At 35.6% G+C, this 15,063-nt stretch overlaps 1 protein-coding gene across 1 annotated transcript in view; it reads right to left on the reverse strand.

The window, feature by feature from the left end:
• The window catches only part of LOC128996283 (3-ketoacyl-CoA thiolase, mitochondrial-like), a 37,245-nt gene extending 22,463 nt beyond the window's left edge, over nucleotides 1-14,782 (reverse strand). Inside the window, exon 1 of the mRNA XM_054421497.1 lies at nucleotides 14,615-14,782. Within this exon, the coding sequence (XP_054277472.1) occupies nucleotides 14,615-14,633 (19 nt within the window). The 5' untranslated portion in view covers nucleotides 14,634-14,782. The remainder of the gene's footprint in view (nucleotides 1-14,614) is intronic.
• Nucleotides 14,783-15,063: the final 281 nt, after the last annotated feature.

Consider the following 15,063-nt stretch of genomic DNA (forward strand, 5'->3'; position numbering starts at 1 on the left):
TATGATCTTTCAAGTGTTGGCCCATTTTAAACTGACAAGAGTGTACCCTATCAAAACTGACAACGTTTGTGTTCGGGTAGCGTACAATCAAAGGTAGGCTAGGCCTAATAGCCTAGGCCTACCTTGGCCTATTCTACAGTCCCAATTAACTTAAGCTTAAGGACCTAGGCCTTATATTGATCAATTTCTTCTTGCCTTTAACTTAGATAGGTAGGTAGCCTATATCTCTGGGCCTTAACTTAAGCTAGGTTTTTCTCGGCCCGGATTGCGGAAAAGCGAATAACAATGTGTGTCGCTCCGCTTCTAGAAAACAGTAGGCTAATTAAATTACTGTACTTAGGACAAGAATAGCAGCCTGTGTGGGTAAACTTCCATATCTGTTGGCACAAATAACCGAATGAGTAATATTGATTATTCGATTGTTTAACTCGATATATTGTTTGGTTAGTTAGGTTAGGTTAACCTTACCTACCTAAGTAACCAAACGATACGTATTTATTCCGTATAGGTGCCTTCAAACAAATTTTTAATTTTGATATCTTACTTTATATTTTTTTACCTCCTGAATCCAAATATTCTATTATTTTTCACCGCTGATGAATATTTCTCAAGATATAGCCGTAGAAATATACAACATTACAATAAACAAGGTAGGATGGATAACATTTACAAGTGGAATGAACTGTGGGTTAACTAAGCCTACAGCTGACTGTTTTCAACCACACGACAAGCAACTGTAAAATTACAGTTCTCATTTAGGCATGTCAGGGTGGTAGGTCGTGCTTTATGCGAATTGGTGACTGCATTAAGTGTTTTGAAGTTAGGTTAGATTAGGAAGGTAAAGTTTAGGTTATAATGTATCGAGTTGTTAGTTTATGTCGCCTGCATACTGTTTTTGTAAAATTAAAATCTTGAGAAAAACCCTTCAAATTACCTTTTCAAAAATGCTTGCATTTTTATCAATACTTGCATTGTATTGATAATTTCATATACTGAAAATCAATAATTTAGCTCAATTCGACACACATTCAAATAACAAAATTATATCGTGGAAACGATAGCTTCTTATGTATCGAACCGAATCAAAATCGATACAGGCCTCAATTTATTTATATTTAAAATGATATTAATACATCACAGGTTCTCTGCCAAACTTTACTCCTAGGCATGTACTTCTTGGTTTTTAATTGACTTTGGAGTATCACCATGAATACATGTTTCATCCTAATTTTACTTAGTTAGGCCTAGGCCTGTAGGGGCCTAATAGTCGACAGAGTTAGAAAACAAGCCAAGTCGTAGTTGGCAATTTTTTGCTTGGGTTTATCCAAATAAGCAACTCCAATGCAGTGTGCCCTATTTTCAATTTTTAATAATAGCCAATTGCGTAATGAAGATACCATTTAAGGCTACGATATTGCGTAAATCAAGGCCATTTTGAATTGTAGTACCGTACCTATAAATGTTAGGATCTAGATAACTTATGTCCAATTAATTGTGCTTCTATACCTAATATGTCTTAGGGTAAAAAAACACATACAGCAATTCAGAGCGGAGCAGGCGGGCTGTAGCGTCGAGAGTGTGAGCGACTGATGTCGGACACATGCAGCGACTTAAGCGAGAGCGACACGAACGGGAGCTCGATCATTTCCAAGATACCACAAAGCAAGTTTGCAGCAATTTGCAGCACAGCAAAAAGGCCGCGGCCTTAGAAGTGGCAACATCGCAAGTAGGCTTGTAACAGCTGTTTTGTTTTGTGAGGCAGCTAATAGTATTTGTGTATTTGTTAATAACATGAAAACTTGCTTACCGGTATTGGGCTATGAAAATATGGACTCCCCTTTTAAATGTACAAAAATATATTTTTGATTTTTAAATCTTGTTTTGGTCTTCAATTCTCTATGTTTTCTATTCTTTGAATACATTTATGTTCTTAAATCTAAATTTAAATGGATAGTATGCAAATTAATGAGCTGGTGTCACCTGTTTGCCATGTTATCTTTTGCGATGTTTGGCGCTAGACAAGTTAAAGGTGGCCGTGGCAAAAGACTTGGCTTAAAACATTACAAAGTGACTATTCACATGTCAAAATTACGTCACAACCCCTTCCCGTTCCAGTATTGCAAAATAATGAAAAAAAAACAGTTACTCTAGACCCCATTATGAATTACTTACCTACTCACTTACATTAAATTTCTGCGAAGATGGAGGTTTCTTTAAAATTGGTCTATTTTGAAGCAAAAGACGCGCATAATAAGTTAAGGATTTAACGTTCTAGAACAGTCAATTGAGCGCGAAAGCCATTTCTGTTATCAAAAGGGCCAATTTTTGAAATGCTACACATACAGTTTGGTTAGGTTAGGTTAGTTAAGAACAGTTAGCCTAAATTTCAGAATTCTACTATCAAACCGTATTTTGAAATGTTACAGCAAGTTTGATTAGGTTAGATGTAATAGTTTAGAACAATTTAATTTCATAATCAATATTATAGGTGCGGGCAGATAAAGTGAAGTTGATTCCATCCATTTCGGCTAATGAGGTTAAGAGGCACTACCGTTCCTATACGGTACTAGGTTTTCTTTGAGGGCAATCTTTTTTTAAACAGTTTTAAAAGTAACTGGATTAGGAACGTATTATGTGGCGTCATTTGGAACAGACGTGTGGTAGCGGCGCACATCTGACGTGTTGTTAAGAAGTATTAATCATGATTTATGCAATACCATTCTACCTCAACCTTTGAATGCATTCTTTTAAAAAGAAAAGGTTCGAGAAGGTTCTGAAACACTCTGGGTAAGTTTTGGTTAGGGTGGAATGGGCATACAGAGCAGCCTACTGGCGAAAGTGGACCTAAAAATGTCCACAGAATCGTTGCCCGCTCCGCTCCCAAATGCTAGAAAAACAAACGAGATTGTTCCTAAGTTAACCGTTTCGCTCCGCTATGCTCGCAACAGCAGTTTGTGTGCGTTTACTACTTGATTGTATTGGTTTGATTTTGTCACTCTAAATTGCGCCGTTCCGCTCTGTTCCCAGTCGCTGTATGTGTGTTTTTACCCTTAGGTTAGGCTAGACTGGTCATATAAAGTAACGCTAATCGCATCTTGGGTAGGGGTAGGCTACATACATAACATCATGTATTACAAAAAAAAATATTATGGTCATGTGGGTAACATATATTGTTTCACGTTGTATAAAATAGCTATGTTAAAATGAACATTTTGGGTCATAGGGCCTCTAGGTTATTTTTAAGAAGAAACTTTTACACTGTTCTGCGGGTATTTGGTTAGCTTAGTTGAGTTTCGCTAGGTTTAGTTCATGGTACAGTAATAACTACCTTCTTTTTAAAGACTAGGTCCCTACTTATGAAAAAGGTTGAATTTAAAAAATGATATTTTTTCATTATCATAAACTAAAATGATTCTAACTAACCTAACCTATATGCAGCAGAGTGGCAGGGCTTTTATAGATATACTGATAATAACAACAGAAAAAACTATAACGTTGAATGAAATATTTGAATAGGCCTACATATTTATATCAAACAAACATTTCATGCGATAATATATCGTAAGTACTCTGTGAAACTGTTCACTGTGTTTTCCTGCTTACAGTATGCATCACAAAATAACAGCCAATAGTGCCTTGGTAATCTGATTATTTTTGTATCATAGTCTGATCCGTTAAAACGAGTGTGAAATAACGCTCATCATGTCTTCCTTTCAACACGCTCGCTACCGATTGCCACATATATGCGATGCTGAGATCATTGTCACAGAACGGACCAGGGTACCTACATTTTAATATTACACATCTAGAGCGGGTATCACTTGGTTCACAGTACTCACAGACCATGGACCAGTGATGCAGCAAAGTAAAAAAACTGTTTTGCCAACTATCATATAATACCACTAATCATCATTTACATAGACCAAGTGAACTGCTTAGTCTCTTGTTTACATTCTGACTGTGGCTCAACATTCACACAAAGTAACAGCTGTTAAACTACCAGTGGCAAATCAAAGGGGGGGGCATAGAGGCTTTAGAAAGCCCCTCACCCCAATTGGACCCTGGAAGTATAAATTCAAACATAAATTTCGTTATAAAAACGTAACGGTGGTTATAGACCTTAAATATGGCTTTAAAAATAGAAAATTGTCCGTGCGAGAAGCTCTTGGACTTCCTTCTGGTGAAGAACACCCTGCAAGCCCCCCATGATAAGGCCCTAGAACCGCCACTGTAAATTACAATGCAGATTTTAACCTTTATAAAGAAAGTTTGTCATTATACCAGACATGCTGACCCAAAGATCGAAGATCTTTGAAAATGGACTCTGGATATAAATTCAACGTAGAGGGGTCAAAGCCCTAAAGGAAATTACCATTTGCAATTGCAGCTTGATTATTAGCTAAAATTACACCTAACAATTAATATAATACCCCCGCCGCAGCAAACCTGCCGACTAAGCGAATTTCCATTTGTCTGAATTGATTTTCAGTTAAATATATTTTAATAACATTAGGTTTAACGAGTACCTAGGTTTGCTGCTACAAGGAAACTAATAAAGTGTGTTTTTGAGTAAAATATTGATAGCTTAGTACAAAATAAATAAATTTGCCAAGTTTGATCAAAATATATTCATAAACAAGCAAACTACAACATTTGACAATATTCTCCATAAGAATAACATGGGAATTTAAAATTTAAAACTTTTTTAATTTTCTCCGTTACTAATAATTGAACAAAAATACTTTTATATACTAAATTATTTGTTTTTTTAAGCTCTTTAAAAAGGCCTAAAGAGAAATTGGGAAATTTTGTGTTTTGAGGGTCAAAAGTGAGAAAAACCAATTTTTACCCCATAAAACCCCCCGTAAAGCCCCGTTCCCATGGTCCGATCGTGCTGGTTCGCGAACTCATTCAAGTTTATCCCGCTTTACACCTTTAAACCAAATTTCATCAAAATCGGACAAAAATTACTCAAGTTATCGCGTTCACGGACGTATATATATATATATATATATATATATGTCTATATATATATATATATACATATATAAAAATTTGAACGAATAGTGTTTTTGGCCTCTGGGGACATCAAAATGAAAAAGTAAATCGGTCCCGGGTCTAGGTCTTACCGTGCCACCTACGGTAATAGCTACTTCCCTATAGGGAAATTCGCTAAAAAAATCTGACACTTACATTACCTATGTTTTAAAGTAAATTGGCTGGAAAAAGGATGTTACAGGGAAACCCCTTATTGTTTTAAGATTATGGATAATTTAAAATAGTTTTAGACCTACAACTTTTTAGTTTGGTTTCTTAGCTACTATCCAGCGAATTTCTCATATATACAGTATTGGGAATAGACTAAGCTATTACTGTCTCAGGTCTCATGGTAAGACATAGACCTGGGACCACTTTAATATTTAGTTTTGATGTTCCAGTGGCAAAAAACCCTATCCGTTCAGATTCATTTATATACCATCCAATTTCAATGAAATTTTGTACAAATCTGGTCAGACGAGAGAGCGCAGAACTATGATCGAACTACAGGAACAGGGTAATGGGTAAAATTTGGTTTTTCTCATTTTGGACCATATCAAAATAAAATATTTTCTCTCTAAACCATTTTGAACAGCGTGAAAAACAAGTAAATTAGTACATTGGAATATTGTTGTACGGTCATTCAATACAGGGAAAATATAAAATATCCCCACCGCAGTAAACCTGCAGACTAAGAAAATTTCCATTTTCCTAGCTGGATTTCTACTCAAATATTTCCTTAAAATTCTCAGATTTATTTCCTATTTAAATAACATTAATTTTAATGAGTTCTTAGGTTTGCTGCTACAGGGAAGGTATTGAGGTGTTTTTAAATTGAAATGTTGATAGCTTAGTATGATAGCGTTGATAGCTTAGTAGTACAAAAATGGCAAATTTGATTAAAATATATCCATAAACAAGCAAACTAAAACAGTTTATTTATTCCCCATAAGAATAACATGGGAATTTTAAATTTACAATTTATTTAATCATCTCTGTAACCGTTAGGCATACAAATACTCTTCAATATACAAAATTATTTCCTTTTTTAATTTCCACAAAACGGTTTGGAAAGAAATTGTTAAATTTTGTGTTTTTAGGGTCGAAAATGGGAAAAACCAATTGTTACTCCATAAAACCCCCCATAAACCCCCATTCTCATAGTCCGATCATGCTTGTTTGCGAACTTGTTTGAATAAACGTAGGTTTACACGTTTGTACCAAATTTCATGAACATCGGATAATTTTTGCTTGAGCATATATAAGCATACTAGCAGAGTACCCGTCCTTCGTACGGGATTGGCATATAAGTATAAAATCCTTGGAGGACACAGTATGATAACATTTGCTTCTTTAAATTTACGGTAAGCTATATTACACAACAACTATAGCTATAATGTTCTACTACTTCACCCAAACGATAGAAAAAAAATATTACTAAAGATTCACAAAATATTACAAATTATTCGTGAAATTAAAAAAACATAAACAAAACTGACAGACGGTTCTCATTGTGTATCATAGTTTTTTGTTGCTGCTTACTTCAAATTAGCTGTTTTTATAAATGAAATAAACGGTATCAGCATTCTGACACATACTTTCTCCCATAAGTTTGTCAACAGCCTTCATCGTGTGTAAGCGGTGAGAGTAAATATACGGAAATGGAATTTGAAAAATTTTGTTCAGAATTTAAAGGACTATAACATACTAAATTTTTATCAAAATTGTTCGAGCCAATTTTGGGAAAATCCGATTTTTCCGTTATTTTATGGGGTTTTATGGGCAAATCCCCATTAAAAATAAAAATTAAAAAAAATTAAAAAAAACTATAAAAATTGTAAGGACCATAACATACTATGTTAAATAAAAACCGGATTTTTGTCCAAAACCCTATTTTTCGTTATTTTATGGGGTTTTTTATGGGAAAATAACATAATTTACAATAACTTTTGAACCGTAATTTTTACAGAAATGGGATTTGTACCATTTTGTTCAGAATTTAAAGGGCTACAACATACTAAATTTTTATCAAAATCGTTCGGGCCATTTTTGAGAAAATCAGATTTTTCCGGTTATTTATGGGTTTTTATGGGAAAATCCTCATTAAAAATCATAATTTCAAAAAAATGAAAAAAACGCCTCGAGATACCATGGATTAGAACATGCATACCAAATTTCATCGAAATCGGACCACAGGTGTAGTCTCTAGCTCTGTACACATCCAGACACACAGACACACACACACACACACACACACACAGACATCACTTCGAAAACCACTTTTTTGGGTCCAGGGGGACCCAAAACGAATATATCCACTCAAAACTCAAACTCGAAAATTTTGACGAAAACAATACTTTCTCCATATACTATGGTATAGGGGGAGAAAGTAAAAAATAATAGTGCTGCACCCTGTTGGTAAATCTTATAACTTTTAATGCTTTTGCATACCATAGAACCAACCTTTTTAGTTGCAACAGCTGATTAAATTCTTTAAATCCATTTAAATATGAGTACTCATAAGGTTAACATGGGAAACTCTATAGCCACTGGGGCGGAGTCCGAAAGGATTTTTGAGATAAGAATATGCCTATATGTTAATCGGGAATGTGAGCTATCACCACGCCAAATTTCAGCCCAATCCGTCCAGTAATTAATGCGTGATTGAACTTCAAACAAACACACAAACTGTCACATTTATAATATTAGTAAGATAAGCATATAAGGGTTGGCATATAAGTATAAAATGCTTGTTGCAGTAATACTCAAGCTTTGCGTTTGCAATTGGGAAGGACACAGTTTGGTAATTTTTTTTTTTTTAAGAGGTTGGCGGCCTCTTTTAACCTTGCATTTGCCCGTCCACATAGACTACAGATCTGTGCGTGGAACGTATCCAGCAAAGCAAGGGGTGAGCCGGTACAGTTCCACGGTGAACTGTACCACAGAAAACATATTACTATAACTCAGCGCCACCAGCGTTGCCATACACTCAGCATAGCAAAGCTGGTGGCGCTGCCTACAATTGACACGCAAAGCTCTCTCAAAACACTTAACGCTTTTTACCATGCGGTTGGCATTCTGGGTTATAGTAGTATGTTTTCTGTGACTGTACTGATAAAAGTTAGTGGCAGTGACCAGGATCCGAACCCACGACACTACTGCCTTGGGCCCGAAGTCCGCGACGCTACCGACTGAGCCACTGACTCACCAAATTTTGTTCTTTAAATTTACGGCATGCTATAGTATAACACATATACCATAGCCATAATGTTCTACCACTGCACCTAAACCTTAGAAAAAATAAACTATCAAACATTTGCACAATCACAAATCATTCAATAAATTAAAAACATAAAACATAACTGTAAACAATCCTACTTTGACAGTTCCCATTGCATATAAGTTTTTGTTTCTGCCTTGCAGTGGTTACCATAGGTTGTGGCGCACACCGCTGGGAGCGCCAAGTAGTTACGTAGCGCGTAAGTACATGGGGCAGCTCCCAGCGGTGTGCTGTGCGCCATAACCTATGGTAAACGCTTTTACTTTGTATTTAATATTATATGTTCAGCTGTTTTATGTTTTTTATATTTTGTAAAAAAAATATCAATTACATTCTGTTGTTCATCCAAACAAGACCTATCTCTCTCTTCTCTTTCTTTTATAATATAGGCTACTGTTTTATTATTCAAATTACCAACAACCTGTGTTCTGCCAATAATAATATATTTAACTATGATGTCCTCCTCCGGTTTGGAAGTGGTGGAGGACAAAACGAATGATATTAGTGATGGCGGGGGCAGCGTTGTTAACAGTAGGTACATAATCTTTAATGTAAGCATAGGTTGATATGCACATCATTTTAAAGGTCTGATCAAGTGGAGTTCATTGCTGGAAACCGCGTCAAAAAAGGTCCATCCGTTTTAAAATGGTGGCAGTCCAATGTTCTTGCGGAAAATACCTGCACAGGCCTTAGTATTGGTAAATACTCGTATTAAACATTAGCTTGAGAGCTGAAATTGTATTTTAAAGTCAGCTAGCTCATAGACTAAGTTTATTCAATCTTCAAAACAAATTTAACCGGGTTTCGGATTTCACGGCTAATGTTGACTATGAGTATTTACCAACTCTAAGCCTGTGCAGGTATATTCTGCAAGAACTTTGGACTGCCGCCATTTTGTAACGGATTAACCTTTTTTGACACGGTTTCGGGCAATGAACTCCACTTGACCAGACCTTTAAAAAGATGTGAATATCAACCTATGCTTAAATTAAAGATTATGTACCTACTCCTCATGGGCCGTCCCCTGGTGAAGGTAAAAAAATGGTAATGCTTGCAAAAAATAGTTTTCATACATATAAGTTGGTGTAAAAGATTTGAATTTTTTAATGAATTTAGTTAAAAAGATATCAAGCCGTTTCTAGACTTTTTTGTCACCCTGTATATATGAGTTTAAACGGAGTGTGTTTTGGCCTCTGGGGCCATAAAGGAAAAAGTAAATCGGTCCCGGGTCTAGGTCTCACCATGAGACCTATGGTAATAGCTTATTCCCTGTATGGGAAATTTGCTAAAATAAAAATTCCCACGGTATTTTTTTATTTTATACTAAGCTATTAAGTATTTTACTAAAAATTACACTTTATTACTCTCCATGTATTAGCAAACCTAAGTACTTGTCAAACCTTGTTACCTATTTAAATAGATTAAGTGAAATTTAAATAAGGCAAATTGAATTTCGCTTAGTCTGCAGGTTTGCTGAGTTGGAGGTATTTTTTAGACCCAATTCATGATGTACTGAATGTTTAAGATAAAAGAGACCCATATTTTAAAACAAAACAATACTTCCATCGATGTAAAACTTTGAAATTGGGGACCCTCTTTAAGATTTTAAAGTTAAATTCCATAAAAACAAGCAACCAATTAAAATTTACACTACATTGCATTAAAATCCAAGTTCAATAGCACTTAGAATGTAAAAAAGGGTCACACTTTAAGTTTAAAGATTGGTTTTAACTAACTTACAGCATAGCAGAGTCCATGATTACAAGTGCTGTATTGTGTACTGAATTCTTTGAGTATAGGTAACTGATTTGTATGTCAAGTAACAGTCTAATGAACACCAACAAGCTTTAAGATTTCTGCAGGAATGCCATCAGCTAAACATGTTGAACAAGATCAACATGTTTCACTAGATCAAATATAATCATCATGAAATTGCAAATATTAACATTTTGGGCCATAGGGCCCAGGTTATTTTTAAGATGAATCTTTTACACTTACAGTAGCTTAGTTGAGTTTCGCTAGGTTTAGTTCATGGTAATAACTATAAAAATAGTTATAAAAAAAACTAAGAAGTATTGATTGTGTGGCAGTGGTTTAGGGTTGAATATAGCCGTCTGTATAATTGTTGTTACTTTTTTACAATGTAAAGTAAGATTGTAGTCACCAGGTGCTCTTCCATTTCTCAGGGATCAGACAACGAAGGATAGTTCCTCTTCCCGAAAAGCTGGTAACGCGCCCTAATCTCCAAATTCCCTTGCTGGTCACGGTGGGTGCTTTGGAAATAACACTTCAATGACAGTAGCCACGGCGACAGGTTCCATGATCCATGACCGTAGGGGGTGATCAAGTCGCTAGCTTTTGGGTTACAATCTTGTAGCCTATCACCCAAGGATTATTCTGGATGTCCTGGTACAGTTGCTTCCAGCACCTGATGTTACTCCAGTTGATATCACCATGGTCATCTCGCATGGGGGCCTTGTGCTCTGCCGATCTAGCATTACCTTCAGGCCGGTTTCTGGCATGCTGCGCTGCTCGTCAGAGCTCTAGGCACATTCCCTGGGGTCCTGCAATCTTGGGTTTCCACCAGTAAACTGGCTTCTTTCTGCGGTGGGCGAAAGTCCTAGGCATGGAACAGTCAAATGCCGAAGATGGTGGGACGCATCTTCAATGTGGCTTGAAATTCGGCACTTTTAATGTCCCCAACAGTTTGATTTTTTATGTAACCCTGAAAAGTGGCCTGGCAAAGACAACTGAGGTCCCAACATTGAGACGGATGAGCTGAATTGGCATATGGATACCCAACTCAGGAAAGCTTTGGAAGTTCCCTGAAGACGATTGCCTGATAAGTCCCTTGCAGAGTAGTCCTTGGAGACTCACCAGTCCGTGACTGGTGGGCTAGGGCTTCAGATGCCAGAGAGATGTTAGGGATCATCTTTCCTTGCCAGTGGTGACAGATGATGAAAATGTCACCTGTATTAAGGATATATGAAGGTAGCCTGGCTGCCATCTCTACAACATACTGACCCTCTGTGTTTGTTTGGGGTAAACCCCATTCCACCGCCCTAGCATTGAAATCCCTTCAAACAGTCACCTCACCAACACCATTGATTTTTAAGATCTCGTCCTCCAGAGAGTTGACCATCTGACAGTACTCTGCAAAGTGCTGGTTGGGTGTGAAGTAGCAGGAGAAAAAAATACTTGATACAAAATATTTACTCCTGCATAATAATTTTGAATTTAAAACTATCTTATGATATGGTAAAGTAAAGTAGTAGGGCTGTCACGAGTAGAAAATTTAAGGTACGACCCTTGGCGAGGGCTTTAAAAACTTCTACGAGTGTCGTTAACACTATTTACGCGAGTTGCGTACACCACTTTACCTACGACAGTGTTAATCACTACTCATAACTTCTAAGAAGAGAGGTTATGTTTTCGTTTATAGTATCATAGCCACTGAAAATCATGGAACGAAACATTGTACCAAACACTGATTGTTAAGCACCACTCGACAATTAAATGAGCCGATTAGTTCGAATCATTACAATTTTAATTCCTCTATCTCAATAGTTGAACCCATGGTGGAAGGAAAATACAAAGGTGTGCTATTCCCGTAATTTGCTGTTGAAGTCAAAGTCACCAAGATTGCAAACACCATTTCACCATTTAGAACAAAAATATATAAACAATAACAATCAAATCAAAAACAAATATATATATTTAAATACGGCAATACTGTATAATCAAGTGATTTTTCGTTTGCAATCTGGGTGACGTCAGAATATGACGGGAATAGCACACCTATGTATTTTCCTTCCACCATGACTTGAACCTCATTGGTCCGTCACCTGTGTTATGATAAAACTATGATGTTATGAGAAACTTTTAAATTCTAACAACTGAGCTGAAACGGCTATTTTAATAAACGGTCGTAGGTAAATGTATTAAAATGTGAATCCAAATATATAAAGTTTTAAAACTGTTTCGGGTAAACATTTGTTTGATCATTCACACAACAAATTCAGCAGTATCTGATGGTTCAAAAATAGTGTTTCCTCCCATGCAACACCTAAAAGGTTTTAATTCTTGTATTTTGAAATGTTTATAATTCTTATGGGTCATGTAAGGGATGTCCTTACCCTCAATGTATAATGGTTCTCACTGTTATAATTTATTTCTGAATGTTGTAGAGCAATGAAACATCACAAAGTAATTGTTGGAGTTTCTATAGATTGACAAACCTAATATTATTTAGCATTTTCGAGCAATATTGCTGCTTTTAAATACATCGAAATACATTCAGTGATTATACATACTTCCTTAGTAAATTTTCTCAAACCTGCCTAATGACCTTGGACCAAGGTCCCTTTCATATACCAACTCCCTGATTGATTCCTGGTCCTGCTTTAATGACGCAAGTCCAAAGTACAGTAAAGAAAATGCTTTGGTGAAAAAGTATTATGGATTTGGTGTTAGTGCCTTAATGAAGTTAAAACTGCTTGAGCAGCTGATCAACTGATATGAATGTGGATAGGCCTACTGTTAAATAACAATTTTTTATGTATGAAATGGTCTTCGTTCATTCTCATACGTGACTTCGGAGCGTACTCCTAGTTAGAAGTTACCTTAGCAATAGATCTCAAGTAGTTAAAGTCAATAATGTTTTTTCTCAACCAAAGTCAGCAGGTGTTCCACAAGGCTCGGTCCTTGGGCCATTCTTATTCTTAGTTTTTATCAATGATTTTGCTGTAAATGTTCCATGTTTTTCTGTTTTATATGCTGACGACACAACTATTCTTGAAAAAGGTGTAAATATCCATAATGTTTTAAAGCAGCTTAGTTCCTCAAAAGATTGCTGCAAAGTTTGGTATGGTGCAAACTACCTACTCCTGAATGAAAATAAAACTGAAAACATTCTCTTCACACTCAAAAATAGTATTAGTCATGAATATGAAGATCTTTTAAAACCTGTTAAGCTGTTAGGAATTGTGTTAGACAGCAAGTTAACCTGGAGTAGCCATATTGACCTTGTATGTAAAAAACTTGCTAGAGCTACTTGTTTAGTGAGGAAACTCAAACAGTGTGTCAGTTCTGATGTATTATTAATGGTCTACTATGGTGTTTTCAATTCTCATTTGAACTATGGCCTGCGCTTATGGGGAAATAGCGCTGATGCAAAAAGAGTATTAATATGGCAAAAGAAAGTCATTCGTTGCATGGTAGGCTTAGAAAACAATCAAGAACATTGTACAGATAGTTTTATTAGTCTTAAAATAATGACGTTACCATGTATGTATATTTTTTGTAATCTGGTTTATGTTAAGGAAAATATAGTTAATTTTAGTGAACAATGTAATCAACATGAACACAGCACGAGAAACAAACACAATCTTGTAACACCTTACATTCGCCTTCACAAATCATTTAGAAGTCACAGTTACCAGCAATTTTTGTTATTTAACAAGTTACCATTAGTTGTAAGAAATCTACCTCTTGTAAAATTCAAAGAAACTAGGCCTATCTCAAACTGGCTAAAACAAAAAGCATTTTATAGCATTGAAGAATACCTTAAATGTACATTTCAGACTTAGACTAGAAACTTAAGATTTTTTGTACTAAAACTATTTGACGAAGCCTATTGTACGCTAATGAATTCCTGTACATTGTATTTAATGGCCAATAAACTTCTTGATTCTTGATTCTTGGTAGCAAGCAATGACAAGATAGGCCTTGGTATTAAAGAATTTAGATAGGTACCCTAAACATTTAACTTAAGCCTAACCTAGTTGATCCTAAAATCCGTTAATGGATGTTGATTTGCTCCGCTTGAGTCGGCCTAGGCTATTTAGTTTTAAAAATAACATTTTACGGGTACAGTTTCTTAACTGGGCTATGCTAATACCGATTGAAACTATCGATTCGATTAGTAAACCTTCATGCGATTTTATCACCATCAGCAAGTTTGGTTGGTTAGGTTAGCCTAGGTTATGATAGTTTAATTTGATAATAAATATATTTAAAAATATCGATTATTATTCAATATTTTCAATTCGATAGTTTCAATCGATATTAGCATAGCCCAGTTAAGAAACTGTACCCCATTTTACAATTGTACCTACTTAGGCCTATGTTTAGGTTTCCTTGTAACATAACACAAAAAATAACTTATGTTAAGAACGTTAAAGTGTTATAGCATTACAACCTGGCAGTTTTTTACCCAAAATAATTAGGCCTACAACTAAATACCTAAGAATAATATTATCTACAATTAAGAAGTTGAAATGAAAAGTAGGGTTATACCTTTGGTAAGTGAAGTCATTTTAATGAGTTAATATTTAGTAATGTACAACAAGAAACTACTCTAACGGACAGAGAAATACTGTATAGTGATAAAAAGTACGGAAATCGGACTGACCACTGGTCCCGGAAATGATAACAGTTTCAAAGTTTCTTGTAACCTCTAAACTTTGACAGAACAGATACGATACAATTAAACAGATAAATGGATGTGACGTTGCCACTTGCAATACAACAGACGAAAGCCAGAGTTAGACAGAGACAGACTGAGTGAGTAGACTTAGGACTAGAGTCACTCGTTTTCAGTTTCGTTTCAATCAATAAACAAAGCTGAGTGAGTACAGTTAGTACAAAGTTCAAACAGTGTGTGACCACTTCCCAGTTCCCATTTTCTAAAGATTTAATTCCCTACATTATACTTTTGAACCATTTACAAGATTACATATTATCCA

This window comes from Macrosteles quadrilineatus, unplaced genomic scaffold (genome assembly GCF_028750875.1).
Source record: "Macrosteles quadrilineatus isolate MER2022 unplaced genomic scaffold, UCM_ALF_1.0 Scaffold_6__1_contigs__length_79288215, whole genome shotgun sequence".
Taxonomy (NCBI): domain Eukaryota; kingdom Metazoa; phylum Arthropoda; class Insecta; order Hemiptera; family Cicadellidae; genus Macrosteles; species Macrosteles quadrilineatus.